This window comes from Colletotrichum fioriniae, assembly GCF_027942845.1.
Source record: "Colletotrichum fioriniae strain IMI 355084 chromosome Unknown scaffold_11, whole genome shotgun sequence".
Classification (NCBI taxonomy): Eukaryota; Fungi; Ascomycota; class Sordariomycetes; order Glomerellales; family Glomerellaceae; genus Colletotrichum; species Colletotrichum fioriniae.
This window is the reverse complement of record NW_027076847.1, coordinates 73,530-91,124: the sequence shown is the minus strand read 5'-3', so window position 1 is coordinate 91,124 and position 17,595 is coordinate 73,530. Positions and strand designations below refer to the sequence as shown.

At 54.7% G+C, this 17,595-nt stretch overlaps 6 protein-coding genes across 6 annotated transcripts; 4 read left to right on the top strand and 2 right to left on the bottom strand.

Annotated features, from left to right (window-relative positions):
- Positions 1-3,469: 3,469 nt before the first annotated feature.
- Positions 3,470-6,069, top strand: N0V96_008680 (uncharacterized protein; the record flags this gene model as incomplete). The annotated part of the gene is made up of 6 exons (XM_065758422.1): positions 3,470-4,373; positions 4,540-4,814; positions 4,881-4,930; positions 5,133-5,435; positions 5,514-5,711; positions 5,826-6,069. 6 exons carry the CDS (start codon positions 3,470-3,472, stop codon positions 6,067-6,069), a joined length of 1,974 nt encoding a protein of 657 aa, XP_065612815.1.
- A 1,793-nt stretch (positions 6,070-7,862) lies between these two features.
- Positions 7,863-8,678, bottom strand: N0V96_008679 (uncharacterized protein; the record flags this gene model as incomplete). The annotated part of the gene is made up of 1 exon (XM_053196985.1): positions 7,863-8,678. The coding sequence occupies one exon, from the start codon at positions 8,676-8,678 to the stop codon at positions 7,863-7,865; it is 816 nt and encodes a 271-aa protein (XP_053045673.1).
- Positions 8,679-9,065: 387 nt separating this feature from the next.
- On the top strand, positions 9,066-9,897 carry N0V96_008678 (uncharacterized protein; the record flags this gene model as incomplete). Its single annotated transcript, XM_065758421.1, has 2 exons — positions 9,066-9,243; positions 9,329-9,897. The coding sequence occupies 2 exons, from the start codon at positions 9,066-9,068 to the stop codon at positions 9,895-9,897; spliced, it is 747 nt and encodes a 248-aa protein (XP_065612814.1).
- Positions 9,898-10,314: 417 nt separating this feature from the next.
- Positions 10,315-11,453, bottom strand: N0V96_008677 (uncharacterized protein; the record flags this gene model as incomplete). Its single annotated transcript, XM_065758420.1, has 5 exons — positions 10,315-10,483; positions 10,551-10,609; positions 10,666-11,082; positions 11,260-11,361; positions 11,424-11,453. 5 exons carry the CDS (start codon positions 11,451-11,453, stop codon positions 10,315-10,317), a joined length of 777 nt encoding a protein of 258 aa, XP_065612813.1.
- Positions 11,454-13,528: 2,075 nt separating this feature from the next.
- N0V96_008676 (uncharacterized protein) lies at positions 13,529-14,326 on the top strand (the record flags this gene model as incomplete). Its single annotated transcript, XM_053196982.1, has 1 exon — positions 13,529-14,326. The coding sequence occupies one exon, from the start codon at positions 13,529-13,531 to the stop codon at positions 14,324-14,326; it is 798 nt and encodes a 265-aa protein (XP_053045670.1).
- Positions 14,327-15,537: 1,211 nt separating this feature from the next.
- N0V96_008675 (uncharacterized protein) lies at positions 15,538-17,330 on the top strand (the record flags this gene model as incomplete). Its single annotated transcript, XM_053196981.2, has 2 exons — positions 15,538-15,675; positions 15,768-17,330. 2 exons carry the CDS (start codon positions 15,538-15,540, stop codon positions 17,328-17,330), a joined length of 1,701 nt encoding a protein of 566 aa, XP_053045669.1.
- Positions 17,331-17,595: the final 265 nt, after the last annotated feature.

Below are 17,595 nucleotides of genomic sequence, written 5' to 3'. Positions count from 1 at the left end.
TGCTCATCCAGATTACTGACCTACTGCCGTGCTCACTGACACCCAACGTTCCGCTATGTCGAAGATAGCATGAATGCCAGAACTGCGATGTGGCCCTTGTGGCCGGGACACAGACGGGGATTGCTCCTCCAGGCGAGTCTGATTGGCTTCTATGCGCATGAAACTGTGACAACCCCTTCCAACTATTGGGTTCAGTGGTGTGGATGGTCAGACTGGCATGAGCCTGCTTCTGGAGGAGCCCCCGTCTACAAGGCAGAGAACGGTGGTTCTCCTTGGAATGGGATCGCCCTGGTTGTCGGAGGCGGTTCGACCGCTCAAACACGGGCAATTGGGATTCGTCCCAAGTTCTGCGGACACCTTATTTCCGATCACCCCGTTTACTGGGCTCTAGGTGATCGTCTCCTTGAGCCTCCCGGCGTTCGGCGTTAATCGGAGGGCGGGATTCCCCTGAGAACGGCCGCGCCGGGCGGAAGCCAAGCCGGATTCGCCAGTCACTTCCCTACCTGATCCGCAGTCTCTTGCACGTTTATCAGCTATCTAGTCTATTAGTTACAGTCATACTCTTCTAGGTACACTAGATAGATACTTGCTGTGATTGAAGCTTTCTGTCGAGTCGAAACAAAGTTTCCAGATGGCAGAGAACGGGAGTCTCATGGGTCTTGGCACCAAGGAGCCAACATGGAATTACCATGTTAATGGCCAACAGCAGTGGCTGCACATGGGATAAGAGTGTTTCGAGTGTCTACTCCCCGAACGGGAGCAACCGAGTCGGCACCATGACCAGACTTCAGAGCGGTGCTCGACGTTGGCTGAACCTCTGCCAGTCACTGGCTGGTGCGGTGGAAGGTAAAATCGCCCATGAGAAACACCATTAGGGAGTCGTGCCGAGAAGTGGACGCAATGCATGATTTCTCTCATTGGTGTCGTCTGTGCTGTCAAAGTCAGGCCGTACTCTCTCTCTCTCGTCATGGTAACGACGGGAGGTCTCTTTCTGGAGTTCCTCTACCTGCTTTCACGATTTGGGGAATAGGCTTTGGGTGTTGTGTCTGGAGTTCAGACCGCAGTTTTGTCTTCCTTCTTTTTTTAAACTTGCCTTTCTGCCACTCCGGAAGTCTGAAATTGGCCTTTGAGGGTCCAAAGACAGCGGCGAGGGGGAGGTGAGAGTGAGTATCAGCTAGACTAAGATTAGCGAATTGAGGGGAGCCATGTGTTTCTCCTCATACCGCGAATCTGTCAACCTACAACTTGAGGAGGCGAGGCTGGGAGGCACGGGCATCACCAAGGCGGTCACCCAATACCATAGCACGCCAGCCAGCAGGTTGTTTCCCAATCACGTTCCTACCCATGCGCAGCATATCCAAGGCGCATTCAGAGAACAGACCAAAGCCCAAGGCAGTCTTTACTTTTTACTTGTCTTGGCTATTCTTGGCGCCAATGCTGGAAAGGTTGAGATGATTTATACTACAGCGTCGGCTGACATGAGAACTGTGTTTTGCATGACTGGCCGGCGGGGGGAGGGGCAAACCGTTTTTTACCGCTTTTGGGGATGCTGGGGAAGATCCGGGGAGAGGATCTGGCAGACGGGACGGTTCAGCTGGCTTAGGAACGGGTTGTCGCGAGTGGAACGAGGCGATGAAGCTCTGGTCGCTGCGGTCACATAGCTGTCTAGCTGCGGTAAGGTAAGGTAAGGTAAGATACCTAGTGTGGGGGAGGCGAGGAAAGCATGAGAAGCATAGACTGTGCTTATGCTGTTTACTGTTTCTGGGTTTCTTGTCGGAGATGGGAAAGGTGAGGAAGCTCCATTCTCGCACAGAGATTTTTGTCGATGCTTGTGAGGCTGAAAGTCTGCTATGGCCCTTTTTTGTTTTGCCTCGGGGACCGTTTCCGAGGTTATTCCTAGGGGGAGTAGAGAGAGAGAGAGAGAGAGAGATAGAGAGGGCGGGATGGGTCTAGGTTGGGTTTCTCTCATTCTCGCGGACGATGCTGGACACGGATATCAGGTCGGAGGTTTGAATTGGGTTTGTGACGTGAGGCGGTGATGAGATTTCTCATAGGAGCTACTCCAGGTGCGAGACTCCATCTTACAGTAGAGCTTGGACCGGAGCAGGTTCAGGCAACTGGCCAACTGCTTTCAGTGACCCCTGATATTTGAAATTCAGGAGGAGATAACACTGAAGTTGTTCTTCTTCTTGGTATTACTTTGCATTACTCAACTATCCGCAGCTGAGCAGTTGGCAGCAGATTCCACGTTCAATTCACCGGTGATGGATTCTTGTATAAGCCAAAGCAGCCAGCTACCTATCTCGAAGAAAGCAGCCGGAAAAGGGGGGGAGATAAATACACTCGCCAAAGCAGTGACCACCAACCTTTTTCTCTGACAGGAAAGCCGTTCCTAGCTGAGATGAACAAATTCATGCCGGTTTGCCGTTAGTGTTAGAAGATTCTCATCTCATAATCTTTTTGCCTCTCTCTTCTCCCAGAACACAGCTCGCAGCGCGGCCTTCTTCGGTCCACCTGCCGAGGAAGTTGAACACTAGTTTGGGTACAAGGACAGCGAAACGGTTCAAGCTCACTCACCCCACCCCTCCCGTTTCCGAGAATAGAGTCGGCGGCACTTTGAGAGACTTTTTGACGTGCATGAACTGTTTGCCGAGTATACTGCTTCAGATATGGAGGAAAAGGGGCTGACAAGGTCAGAGAGTGGGGGAAAAAAAAGTCTCTTTTGTTCGCTTCTGTGAGACAGAGGCGGACTGAAGTTGATTCGTTTTGTTTTCTAGATTTCGAGGCGGAGGTGGTGTGTATGGGCGAGTTTGATGCTTTGAGGGAGAGAGATTGTAAGTATCAGGCAGACGTAGAGAGAAGGGCGGGGGAACCGAGGGCAGGGTCATGTCGCTCCTAAGCTATGCCTCGTCTCCTGCAGACTGGCGGGCGCGAACGGGATGGCATCCGCGTGACCCATCGTGCCGAGTCCGGCGGTCCAATCATCGGCGTCTGGGGGTGGTGCCCCTTCCCCCCGGTGCCGAGTCGCCGAGGGGAGGCCAAGTTGCGGGTCCGCCTCGGCGGGCGGGGGTCCGGCGTTAGTGTAAAATGACCCGGTATGATGCGGGTGTGCGGCGTGGGAGAGGGGATGAGAGCCTGTCGACCTATCACTGGCTTTTGATGTGAGGTAGTTGACGAGGAGGAGCTTGGCGATGTGTGTCTTGTGATGAGGCTTTTTTGACGGATTAGGTATTACGAGATTTTTTCGTTTAGGGATAGAGGATGAGGTTGCAGCTGTACGTGGTAAGGAGTTGCGTCGTTTGTGACGGATTGATTTCCTTGTTCAAAGGGGGTTCAATCAAGTATTATACAGCTGGATGATGTCGATAACCATCTTGAAGTCGTACAAAACAGAAATACATACAGCATATCGTCTACATAGCTATTCAAAATCAACGACTTGTTAAACCTGTCCGGGTATTTATTCAATATGCAGAGCCCAACGCCAGAAATCAGCGCGCCAATGCCTCGCCAACCGCCACAACCCCTCTCCCGCGTCCTCGCCGCAGACGAAATCGTCCCCATGGTCCAACGCGTCCTCGCAACCCAACGCGCCGCCCGCGAGAACGCAGCCGCGACCATCACGCCCTCCGAAGCGACCTTCGCCAACACCATTGGCCCCTTCCTGCGCGCCGACGACGAGACGCAGGGTGAGGCTGGTTCCTTTAGCGTGCTCCGCTTTTCTGGCCCGGACAAGGCTACCAGCGAGGCCGTGGAGGATGCAATGAGGCTCTGGTCTGCGTCTACGGCGGAGAGGTTGCGGATGAAGGGGGTCTATGAGCTTGTTGACGCCGTCAGGGAGCGGGATGAGAAAGGGCTTGGGGATGAAGAGAGGAGGATCGTGAAGGACTTGTGGTTGGATTATCGCGGGGCTGGGCACGGGGTCTTGGACGGGGAGGGGATCCGGGTGTATTTGGAGCGGAGGGAGAGGATTGAGGAGTTGAAGAGGGCGTTTAGGAAGAACCTGTACAAGGGTGGCGGAGGCCTCTGGTTCACGGAGGCGGAGCTGGAGGGTGTGCCGAGAGCAGAGATGGAGAGATGGAAAGTTGGGCGGGACGACGACGTGCCCGAGGAAAGGGGCAAGAGATTCGTTACGCTGGAGAGGGCGGATTACGATGCTGTGCTGCGGCATGCGCGTGATCCGGAGACGAGGAGGCGGGTTTATGTTGCGTTTGATAACCGGTTTCCCGAGAACGTGCCGTTGTTCAAGGAGATGCTGGTCCTACGAGACGAGAATGCGAGGATGCTGGGGTACGGGAACCACGCGGAGTTCCGGATCGAGAGGAGGGTTGCGCCGTCGACTGGGTGGGTTGAGAGGTTCTTGGAACGGTTGAGTAAGGGGTTGGATCCTCGGGGAAGGGAAGAGATGGCAAGGATTGCGGAGAGAAAGAGAATTGATCTGGGGATTACAGGGGATGCTATTAATGAAGAGAAAGGGGGCGAGGAGGGGGAATATTCTGCCATGGGATTTCGAGTACTATACACGGTTTCTTGAGGAAGAGGCAGAAGTTGACCAGGAGATGATTTCCGAGTATTTCCCCCTGAACCATACCCTATCGGCCATGTTGGGTTTGTTCACCGAGTTTCTGGGTCTTGAATTTGAACCTATACCGGATGACAATCTAGTTGGGAAGATCTGGGACAAGGATGTACAGGTTTGGGCCGTCTGGGAGGGGAGAGGGGAGAGAAAGGGGGAATTTGTGGGATACCTGTATACCGACGTTCTCTGGCGAGAAGGGAAATACCGGACGGCGTGCAATGTCAACCTCCAATGCGTACGTTGCCGAGACCTCTTTCCCTTTGGGTTCGCTCCTCAAGAAGGATGACTGACCCCTCAACAGGGTTTCTTGAAGGAGGATGGTAGCAGAGTCTACCCTGCCACGGTGCTCATGTGTGCCTTTCAGCCCCCTACAGCCGCGTCTTGTGCGTTATTGAAGCATCACGAGGTCGTGACCCTGTTTCACGGTACGCCTGAACCAGCCCCCTTCTTCGTCTTCACCTCTTGCACGTTGTTGTCCTCGAACTGGATTCTTGAAACCCCATTTCCTGAGTCCGCTCGATGGGGATGGCTATCGCTCATATCTTCCACGCAGAGCTAGCCACGGGCTTCACGACCTTGTATCTCGCACGAAGCACACCCGCTTCCACGGAACGCGCGTGGCGCCCGACTTTGGCGAGGCGCCGAGTACGATGCTGGAGAAGTGGTGCTGGATGCCGGATGAGCTCGTCAAGGTGGGCCGTCACTACACGCGTGTCGATCCGGCGTACATGGCGAAGTGGGAAAAAGACCATCCGGACGGCGAAGAGCCCCCGCCGGAAACGATACCAAAGGAGTTGGCGGAAAAGTTGGTCCAGAGTCAAATGTTGAACCGGGGACTATGGTTCCTCAGGCAGCTGTGAGTATTTTGTCTTTATCCCCTTCCTTTTGCGACCCTGTGTTATTGGTTTGGTGATGGAATACTGACGCTGAACAGGGTATTTGCCTCGTTTGATATGATGGTGAACAACCAAGAGTCAACCGAGGCGTTGAGGGAGCTGGATGAAGTGAAGCTCTACAACGACCTTCAGGACTCCATGACACTCAAGCCGAATCCGGATGAGAGAGGTTACGGGCTGGTTCACTCTACGCATCTCATCGAGCTCTACGATGCAGGCTACTACGCCTACATGAGGTATGTTTGCTGGATAGAATCGTTTCTACAGTCTCATCCAAAGCTGGCGAGCTGAGACCCTCTACCAATAATCTGAGCTCGGCCACAGAGTAGTGCTGACTTACCACGACAAAGCGCTCAAGCATTCGCGGCCTCCTTCTTCGAGTCGTGCTTCGCCAAGGACCCTCGCAGTCCTGAAGCGTGGGACCGATACCGGCATGGTATCCTCGAGTACGGCGGTAGCAGGGATGAGATGGAGATGATGACTGAGTTCCTGGGCCGGGAACCCGGGCCGGATGCGTTGCTGGGAAGTCTCGGGTTATTGGAGAGTGATGAGAGTGATGTTGATGGTGTTGAACCAGCGGCAGAATCGATTTGAGACCAGTTGTGGTTCATCTCATGGGAATATGATCCTTTGGGTCACCTCGAGACAAGGTCTTAGTTGTGAGGCAAAGCTATTGGTCGGAAATGAGCGTAGAATCACGGCTCAAGTTGCCCGAGTTGGGTTGAAATTTGAATCAAAAAGCTCAGCTGATCTGCTCGTCCTGCGTCTGATTAGGTATGACCGCTCCAAGACAGTCTCAAGAGACCCTGTTGACTCTTTTCCACGACTTGGGGTATCGCTAGGGACACAAAGCAAGCAAACCAGATATCGAATACACTACGTTACGCATCAGCCCTTTTTCTGGGGTAATAGGAAACTGAGACCGCAACTCAACATGGGGCTTGACAGCGTTACCGTTGTGATTGACCTAGTATAGCAAGACACCGTTTGTGGAATCCCACTTTGGCTTCGCAGGTGTCAGCGGTGTTACTGAGCCATAATCCGACGGTGACTTCACGTTCAGCTGGTGTTGCCGGGTCTCATTCGTTGGCATCCGCTTATGTTGACCGTGCCACATCTACCCAAGATTGCTCAAGCTGGCTTCAGCCGGAAGTAGTGAGATCTCTGGACCTATGCTGCAACTGAGATCCTACGATGCATAAAAGGGGGCCGGCCGTCTACTATAACTCGTTTACGTGTCGCGCTCAAGCCCCAAGTAACCATCAAAAACTCAAGACATACAACAACGTTGTCAACATGAAGTCTATCATAATCGCCATCATAGGCATCATTCCCTTCGTCGTTGCTCAAAGATGCAACGCCGATAATTGCGCCCGCAGAGTGACTGGCACGTTCAGAGCCGCCGGGGTCCCGGACGTCACAAGTCGCGGCTCGGACTGTTCCTCTTACATGCAGACCACCGTCATCCCAGACACGTTGTAAATGCCACAGACCAAGAACCAACACGAGTTCGCGGATACATCTCTGACATGGTCTAATAGCACTTCAACCATCACCACCACGATCTACACCGACAACATCCCCCTTACTCCAACCACTATCTTCTCCCAATCTACAACCCGCGCTCCAGCCACGCAATCTCCAACCTCAGTCCCCTCGTACGCCGCCGTCTCCTGCACCAGCGCCAGCGCCTACTCCTCAGCCTGCAGCTGCTGGGGCTACACCCCTTCCATAACAACCCTCCCTGCGCCAGTCGCCACCGTCACAACAACCCAATACGCCAACCCAGGCTGCCGCGGCGCCCGAGACTGCCCCTTTGACGGCGTGAACCTCTACCAGTGCCCCGGCAGCGGTGGAACGCTGTGCGCCTGTCTTCGCGAGGCCGACAGGAACTTGGACGAACCGGGTCGGAGGCAGGTCTGCGTGGAGAATAAGGGGTGTAACGAGGCCAAGACGTGTACCTCATCGAGCAGCTGCAACGCGGGCGAGGCGTGCGTATGGAATTACTGCTGTGAGCGACAGCGGAGGAGGATTTGTCTCAAGTATGCGCCTTTGGCGTGTGGTAATTCGAACTTGCCTAGGAATATCTTTGAGAAAGGGCGGGAGGCTGTCGAGGGCGGAGGTGTCGGGATGGTGTGAGCTTGATCCATGATGCTCAGGCCGTCATCAAGGTCTTGAAACGGCTGGGCGAGATTCCTCGGGATCGTAGAAGGGGTTTTTGTTCGAGGGACGGCTGAGGGACGATGTGTCGGCGAGTGATATTTAGACGGAAGTGAGTGCTCGAAAGTATGGCTGGATAACCGTAGGGAGCAGGACAATAGCAAAATATCACCCTCCCCCTTCGCTTCCCAGTCCAAAACTCCAAACATGCAAGTTTGATGATGTTCTCACCTCCCCTTCCACCTCACCCGACTAGCATACTGCGCAAACCTCATAACCTCCTCCTGCTCAAGCAACAACTCAACAGTATAATACTGCCTCGCAAGCTCCTCATGCCCCGCAAACCGGTGCACAAAAGAATGGCATAGCCGACACAGCCACGCGACGTTATTGAGCTCCTCCTCGCGGTGCCACCCGCGCTTGACAACTTTATCGTGCACCATGCGCGGAATGAGATGATGGTACGTCAACCCGATCCAGTCCCGTCCACATAACTCACAACCCTCTACAGAATCTCGCGTCGACCGCGGAGGAGGTGGCGGTGCGATGAGGGCAGAGATATACTCTGTCAACACGGGCGCCAGGAACTCGTGGGCGCCTTGTTTCTCCGGGTCGACGATGTGGTAGGCTGCCAGCGAGTCCGCGACGTCCGCGGATAAAGTGGGTAAGAGGTCTGCCACGTCGGCGCCGGTGAGAGGCAGGGAGAAGCGGGATTGCAGAAGGGACGGGTCAGCTGTATGAGTTGCGTGGGATAGGGATTTGAGGTCCGGGGGGAAGGAGTCAAAGGTTTCGGAGGCGAGGTAGGATGTGAAGTCGATCATGTCGTCTGCGTCCACCCGGGTGCTGTCATCGTCGTCGCCAGTACCACTGGTGACGGCCGAGGGGCCATCATCATTCTGAGACTTGGTTTGTCGGCGAGGGTTCGACTTCTTGGAGCGGCGTTTTGGTTTCGGTGCTGGTTTTGTCACGCGTTCTACAACGGCGGCTGAGAGGCAGTCTCGTAATGTTTCAAATTGAAGTGACTCTTCATCAAAATTTCTCATTGTTTCATTTGGGATGTTGAGTTTTCAGTTCTGCGAGGTGAGAAATTTCTCATGACAAATGTTAGTGAGATGAGGTGAACAGACGGGAATCGATGACGTTGAGTCGACGTTGCTTTTCGGAGCTCACCTCACGATCCGTTCGGACGGAGGGCGATTTTAGGGCACTTTAGCGCGAGTCTGTGGGGAGCGGGGGAGCCGGGTATAAGTGCGCCTCCCCTCCCCCGCGTTTGTGGTGACGGAAGCCGACTGAGAGGCGTTCGGACGACATTCCTTCCATCTGACCATCGTATCGTTCAATTCGCGAGCTTTTCGTGCAAGACCGATCTTGTTATAACCGGCAACGAAATCCTGACTTTGAGACTGGTGAGTCTGGGCCATCTGAGCAACATGGCGCAGGACAAGCCCAAGACGATTATCGCCTTTGACCTATACGGCACTCTCCTGTCGACCGAATCCATCGCAAAGCAACTTGCAGAGCTCTACGGCGACGAAGATGAAGCCAAGACCTTGGCGGCGCAGTGGCGGCGGTACCAGCTCGAGTACACATGGCGTATCAACAGCATGGGTTCGTACCGCAGCCCGAGTCTTGCAAGGCAAAAAAAAAAAGAAATGTAGCAGCCAACTTGACTGAGACGGTGAGACACATCTAGGCACATACCGTCCGTTTTCCGACATCACACGCGCAGCGCTGAAGCACGCCATCGCGGAAAGAAAGAAACCGACTCTCTCAAAGCAGGACGAGGACCGTCTGATGGAAGCCTACAACGGTCTCCAGGCCTTCCCAGACATTGAGCCGGCGATGCGCATTGTCGAAGGGGACAAGTCCATCGACGCTTATGTATTTTCAAACGGAACGGATGACATGGTTGGCACATCCATTAGGACCTGCCCCGAAATTACCCAACGCAAGAGTCGTCTCTTTGGCCCCGAGAAGTTGGTGACAGTTGAAGGGGCACGGTGCTTCAAGCCCGCTCCGGCGACGTACCGGCACTTTGCGGAGAAGGTGGGCATGACCAGCAGAGAAGGCGATATTTGGCTGGTGAGTTCAAATCCGTTTGATGCACTTGGAGCGAGAGCGGCCGGGTGGCAGTCTGCGTGGATCGACCGGGCCGGGGCGGGGTGGATTGACGCACTGGGGAGCGTCATTGACACCGAGCCGACGATTGTTGCTGGAGGGGTTGATGAAGCTCTACAGAGAATTGCGGAGCTTGCAAAGTAGGATCGAAGAATACAGCCGCTTAAGATTGTAGATCTGGCAAGGTTTCTACTTGCCGCCTCGGTGTCGCTTTGCCAGCTGGAGAAAAGGATTCACTTCAAGCATCATGCTGAACCCCAAGTATCCACATCACGCTGGCAACGGTCTCTGAGCTTATTTCAAGCCGGAGCACAATGCTACTCCTCACCCCCAAACTTTCAAACACTGAAATAGATCACCATGACGACATTGATGTCATTCAGACTGGGAATTCGTGCTCAATGGGCCCGTCGCATCAAGACCCCTATAGTACGCAAGCCGATTCACAAACGAAACATTCGAACGAGTCTCAACCTCCAGCCTCCGGCTGCAACTGCAATGTGCGTTTCTAGCGCTAATGATGACGACGGATGCGAGAATAATGCCACGTAGACGACAAGCTTAAAAGTTTAGTGCCTGCTCGGCATGTGATGCCGTAGTCGGGTCTTGACCCTTGAAGCCCTGAACGTGGACGAGATGAGCAAGGTTGACAGTCACTTCGGCTAGTTTTGCCGCATCGGGCGGGAAGCGCGCGCTGATGTAGTTGTACTCAGTGTCTTCCACGACGAAGCTGTACTGGATGTTTAGCAATCGTTGTTGCATCTGCAGAAGGTGGGAGGAGGGGGAGGGACACGAACGGTCGGTTGGGCATCCAGCTGCTCTTGAACTGACTGGGATCTTTCACCGCTTTGCGCATCTGACGAAATAAGCACTTGAACAAGCCGTGCCCGTTGATTTGAGCCGTATGCTTACCGAATCCTCGACATTCTCCGTGCCCGCACCGTACGTCTTGTAATAGTCGCCCAGAAATAGCCTGGTTCCATGATACGCCAGCGACTCGAAGCATCCGGGGAGGGCCGTCGTCGTGCAGTGATACAGAACACTGTTGCCGTCCTGACCTTTGGTGTTGCAAAGCACCAGCGGACCGTGGCAGATAGCCGAGACAATCTTTTTGCCCGGCTTCTTGGTCTGGGGGAAGTAATCGGCAAGCAGCTTCTGGGCGGCGGTCGAGTCCATGAGCTGCCTGACTTCCTTGTCGTGACCGCCAGGAATGTGCACAATGTCGAAGTCATCGAGCGTGAAGCCCAGTGAAGTCCAGGACAGGGGCTTCTGCATTTCGGCAGATTTGACCATCGTATCGTAGAGATTTATCGTGGAGGCCGCGGCGCCCTGTTGGACGGGTAGCAGGTCAACTCTATTCCATCACCATATTGCTATGCCTCGGCGGGTGGGGGAAGGCGGGATGTTGGTCAAAGGGGGGGGGGTTTGCAAGCGCCCGTGGTGCAATTGTGTTGACATTGAAGAATAATGACGTTTGCAACATGTTGAGAAAGAGAGTCATCGTACAAGAAGCTTCTGGGAGAGACCCTCGAGCATGCGGACATCGCAGCGGGGCGTTGAGCCCGTTTCGGTTGCAAAGTTTACATCGAATCCTGCATCTTTGAAGGTCTGGTAGGGGACAGCAACCTCTGCGAAGCAAGAAAAGAGAGATTAGCTTTACGGTTCGTAACGCGGATCCCGTTGAGTAAGGGTTTTGCCATGTTTGGACGATTGGAGCTGGTGCGGGGCCAGAGGATTAGGGGGACGGAGATGGAGTCTGACAAGGACCGGGACGATGTCGGGGACTTGGCGTTAGGGGATGGGCGAGATAGGATGGGTGGGCGAGCGGAAGGATGATGATGAAGATCACCTGCCTGTGGGATCATGGCCGTAGTCGGCCATGATGATGAGAACTTTGACCATATTGGGAATTCTTGAGGATGTATTACCGGCGGCGATAGATGGAAGCCGAGCGAGGCGGAGAGCAACGGTGATGATGATACGAGTTGGGCGAGACGACACGACACGGTTGGCGTTGAAGGATCTGAATCGTCTGAAGTTGGCTGACAGGGAGAGACGTGGGAGTGATCAACGCGGGGTTGGCAGATCACCGTGGCCGACGAATTGTGCCGTATGTTACACACACACACACACAGATAGGTTCCCTTCTCACTGGTGCCGCCTCGCCGGAACAAGCGAGACAGGTTGACATCAGCGTTGAACTCTGAACGTTTGAACAGCAAGTCAGTCGTCAGCACCTTCTTCTGCACATTTGCTGCCCAGGAGCTTGGCTTGCATTCCGAGTCGGCATATCTCGCATGCCTGTGCTGACTCGTTAGGGTTGTTGTTGGTCGCTGTAAACAATATTAATCTCGTAGACATGTGTATCTGATTCGATGTTGCGTCTCAGGCGAGATGAAGAAATGAAGAAACGGCTCGAAATTGACGGACGGACTGAAAGGACTGTGCTTCATGTGCTCGATCAAATTGATGCGTCCGTGAACAAGTTCCCGGTTCCAACGTTGGACATTGGATGAGCGGACCCTGAAGCGACCCGACATGAGGCAGGCAGGGCCCAAAGCCCAGGGGCAGGCAAGAGCAGAGGCAAGGGCAGGCAAGCAAGGAAAGCACCAAAAATGTCCGTGTGCCCGGTTCCTGCCCCTAGATTCACGGGTACGTACCCGAATTGGTAACGGAAGTGCAGCGCTAACGCAACGGGGACCCGTCAAAAGCGGAACCCCGTCTCGACGTCATCTCTGCCAGACTTTTCCCGTCTCTCCCCCTTACTGCGTACGTCTGCGCCTTGCTTTCCGTTTACCTGATACCTGACCACCTTACGGATACCTCGACGCTCCAATTTCTGTTCATCTTTCCATCTTCCCGTCAGCCCGAGTCCGCCTTGTCTACTTTGTCTGTTACTCGTACGGCTTGGATGTGCCGTTGCACGGATACCTCATTCTCATATCATCCTTGCTTACCTTACCTTACCTTACCTTACCTTACCTTACGGATACACTGCACATGCAGTTACATCTGCACACATTCATTCTGTCCGTACCTCGCAGTAGACCAGTCACAATGCGGTTACCAAGATGCAGACTACCCCAGTGCCAAGCGGCTGATGCAAACCTTGACAACAGGCTTGCATCCTGACATTTCTGCACGACTAATGGACACCATTCCATACACACACACACACACACACACACACGTACACAAGTATCCGTAGCTAGATACAGGGCGGACAGCTCACCTAGCTACAGCTCCAACGCCATTCAAGCTTTCACCAGTCTCCATAACGCATGACATCGTGGTCCTCTTGGCCCCGTCAGTACCGGCATCAAGTCCACTCCAACCCGCACATCCTGCCCTTCCCATCCAGTGGGCCCCGCCGGTTTACGCAACCACGCCAACTTAGTCTCCCCGGACTCGCTCCCCGGATAGGAAGAAGCAGGCGCAAGCGCGCTCTCAAGTCTCTCTCGTCTAATTACACAATACCCTACCGGTACATAGCACTTCGTCCCCTTGTACCAAACCCTTGCTGCTAGACTCCCGGCAGCTCGGAAACTCATAGCTCGCCTAGATAAGGCCACTATGACCCGCCGTTGTGGACAGTGACGACAGTCTGGGCCCTTTCTTTTCTTGATATATGCCCCCCTTCCTGCTACGCCAAGTCTTCATGCCCGATCTCGTTCCCGTCACTCTTCATCGACACACTTCACCCATCCATCCATCCAACCATCCATCCCATCTCCTATTCACGCTCACACTCACGCACACGCACACGCATACGACGATGAATCTCTCACTCGACAAGACGATGCCTGCCAGCAATCTTCTCTCGGAGCAGGTCCAGCTAGGAGGCACCTACGTTGACACAGTTGTCGAGATATCCGAAGAGCTGTTTCACATGAAGGAGCTTCTGCCATTAGTCAAGCTCTTGACCATCATCTACAAGATGCGTTCACCAAACGCCGATGAGGAACATCACATGAACACCCTGTTGCGGACATTGTCGGGCGATAACCTCAACAAAATCACTACGGACCGGCATCCCGAAGGATTCACCAGAGATGAGATCGTCAAGTCATTCAGCAGATTTCTGAGCCCAGTTCTCAATGGCCTGACTGGCCTCGGCGATTTTGAGCAGGCTGTGGGCGCTGGCGAAGATCCTGACTCATTCCGCCAATTCTGGGCACTCGACGACAGAAATCTACTCTCCGACGCCGCGTCAGGCAGAGGCCCCCTCGCCGCAAGCACAGAGCCCATCATCCCTTTTCTCGAGACATTTGTCAAGGACCGCAGTCGGCGCATAGCCTTGACCCAGGATCACGGCGCCCTAGTGCTGGTCCCCTACCAAACGAGGCCAGGCGACGAGATCTGGATGATGTCCCGCGCGTCGTCATTGGTTGTCGTGCGCAGACTTGATCACCCAGAAGACTCAACGACGGACCTAGGCGTTCTCGGCGATGCTTACAGTCATGGGTTCGTCAAGGGAAAGCCGCCGCGGGGCTGTAAGCGTCAGGCCTACGACGACTTGGAATTCTTGACATCGTCCGTTGCTGTAGGCCTCGCCGGCGGTGTGCCGAGGTAGAGACAGTCGTTTGTCGAGCTATCATATTTGACAGCGATCTGCCGGCGCCACTTGGCCATGCTGAGCACGAGACTGCAGAAGCAACACAGCCTTCGATTGTACAATCTCTCAACGTCAGCCACTTGGTCCGAAATATACTCACGCCTCGTTCTGCGCCATGGGCCGATGGGAATCCTCCCGCATACCCCTGTTGCCGAGGTTTATCGGATCGCAACATGTATACGTTATATGTACACCAACAAGCCCGAGGAGGAAAAGCTACTCGATGCATCATTCAGCGTCAGGATCAGTCTCTCGCAGATTCGAAGGCAGCATTCTGCAGCATTTTTTTCATTAGTTGCCTGGAAGGAAGAAAACTTTGGCACATCTATTGCCCAGGGCATCTCCTTGGCATTGGGATCTGGAGACGGGAGTTTGGGAAATTGGAAATAACGGGATCAGGAAAGGAAAGCAAAAGGCAACACAGAACAATACTGGCGTACCATGGGGATTCTCTTCAAAAAAGAAATTGGGATTTGCATTCTGTCACTCATCACTTTAGAGGCATTATTAGATACCCCAACTTGAATCTTTTATTACGTTTCAATTTGGCGAAACGGTGAATTTGATGCAATCTCGTCTATCGCGAAACTACTCAGGTATTGGGACCATTGTGGAAGATGGCTTAATTTCCCAGGATGATTTGCTGACAAGTGACAACCTCTCTAGGCCTCCAATCCTCAAATGGGGCCCCTGAATCCTCCTGAGCTATCCGTATCCTACGGAATGGCCCATAGGGCTCTAGCGAACCTTAAAGCGACCTAGCTTGCAACGAATCAGGTGAGAAAAGTAGACATAGGTTTCCGTACGGAGAGTCGGATACGGAGTCAATGCTTACGCGGGAGCCTAAATCGGAGCGAACCTCATTCGCTGACGGCGCCGTTTTCTTTTCACTGCATCTCAAAATACCTCTGCTTAAATACTCGGGAGAACTTTCTTTCAACAAAAAGTTTAAACGTCCATTCAGCCGCGCACCGTCGCACGCGAAAACCGTTGGTGAAATTGCACTTGTGCCACGCGACGACGGTGGGAGGCGTTTTTAGATTGCTTGGGCATCTCTGCAATCCCTCGCAGCTGGCGCCAAGTGGAACCCGGCGTGGCTGACACTCCCGAGACAATCATCGGCTGGTGACATATCTTGCATATTCAACATCGAGTTCTAGTCGCACAACATGGACGGGATCTTGGCTTACATACTGAGGACTCTCACGGCGGCCATCCTGGTCGCCGCCGTGGGATCGGTGTTATACTTCATTAAGCTTCTGAGGAGGCACCGAGGTAAGATGGCCGAGCTGAGGAAGCAGGGACTGGTGAGTTCTCCCTCCCCCCTCCTTCTCATCATGCTTCATCGCGTCACGAGAGGCTATCATGAAATCCACATGAGGTTAACCACGAAATACAGCCAATCGTTCCCCACAGCTTCCTCTTCGGTAATCTCCTCGAGGCCAAGAAAGCATTCGACACCCTCCCGCCGGGCGTCCATGCAAACTACGTCCTCGCCCGCCTGGGCGAGCTCCACGGCCAAAATGGCGCCTACTACATCGACACCTGGCCCATGGCCGACCCGATGCTCGTCGTCCTGGACCCGGACATGGCCCACCAGACGGTCTACCACCCGGTCGCCGGCTCCCAGAAGCCCCCCATGCTCGTCGGCTGGTTCCACCCCATCACCGGCGGACCGAGCCAGTTCGACACAAACGGCCGGCCGTGGAAGAACCTCCACGCCCTCTTCAACCCCAGCTTCAGCAACCAGAACATCACCGCCGCTGTGCCCATCATCCTCGGCAACATCGCCACCTTCACCGACCGGCTACGCGCCAGGGTCTCCTCCGGGAGCAGCGGTGGTGGTGGTGGTGGTGAGGGAGACATGTTCAGGCTAGAACCCCTAATGCTAGACCTCATCACCGACGTCATCGGCGAAGTCCTCCTCAACGTCCGCCTCGAAACCCAGAAACAGCAGCACCCCCTCGCCGAGGCAATGAAGGGCCAGCTCCGCCTCAAATTCACCTCCCACAAGCCCGAGAACCTCCTGGCCCCCATCGACCCCTTCCTCCTCTTCCGCACCTGGAACGGGGGGCGCATCCTCGACAACCACATCAAGCACCAAATCAACGCCCGCTTCGCCACGCTACTGGCAAACAAAGCCCACAACCGCGACAAATCCGAAAACTTCCAATCCGTCCTCGACAGCGCCCTCGAGAACTGGCTCGCGCAACCGGGCAACGCCGGTCTTGGAAAGCTCGACGCGGCCTACCTCTCCCTCATGACGCGCAACATGCGCATGTTCTTCTTCGCGGGGTACGACTCCTCCGCCGCGACGATCGTCTACTGCCTGCACAACATTGCCTCCCGCCCAGCCATCCTAGCCCGCGTCCGCGCAGAACACGACGCCGTCCTCGGCACCGACGTCTCTGCGGCACCGGCCAAAATCGCGGAGAACCCGGCCCTGCTCAACGCCTTACCTTTCACAAACGCCTGCATCAAGGAGTCCCTGCGCCTCTTCCCGCCCGCGGGCGGCATCCGCCAGGGCTGCGCCGACCTGGTCCTGCACGACGCCGAGGGCAACGCCTACCCGACGGACGGCATCGCCGTCAACATGCTGCACTGGGCCATTGGCCGGAACCCGCGGTACTGGCCCCGGCCGGACGAGTTCCTACCCGAGCGGTGGCTCGTGACGGATCCGGCGGACAAGCTGTATCCGCCCAAGGGCGGCTGGCGGATCTTTGAGTACGGGCCGCGGCTGTGCGTGGGCCAGCAGCTCGTCATGACGGAGGCGAGGGCCGTGCTGGCGTGCGTGGTGCGGGAGTTTGATATCCGGGATTGTTATGGCGAGATAGACGGCCGTAAGGAGAAGATGGATACGAGCGGGTTGGGCGGGCAGAGGGTTTTCATGGTGGAGGCGGGCGCTGCGCATCCTACGGATGGGTATCCTTGTAGGGTATCTTTGAGCGGGTATGGGAAGTGAGAGAGTCCTGAGACCAAGTCTACAACTAATATCAAGCCCATTCCTGATGCCCTTTTACGTGTTCATGTATGTATGATTTCGCTCGCGTCAAATTTTGGGTTCGTTGCAGTGGAACGATTGCCTATAAAGGGAATGAGGTACTGGTAGTCGAATGGAAGGAAGTGATCTGCGGTAAGAGAATCAGGATTTCATACAGAGGGGCGCTCTTGATGTCAGCAAGCCGACTAAGTCAAGCACGCTGACCTGGGCTGCATATTCTCTCGAG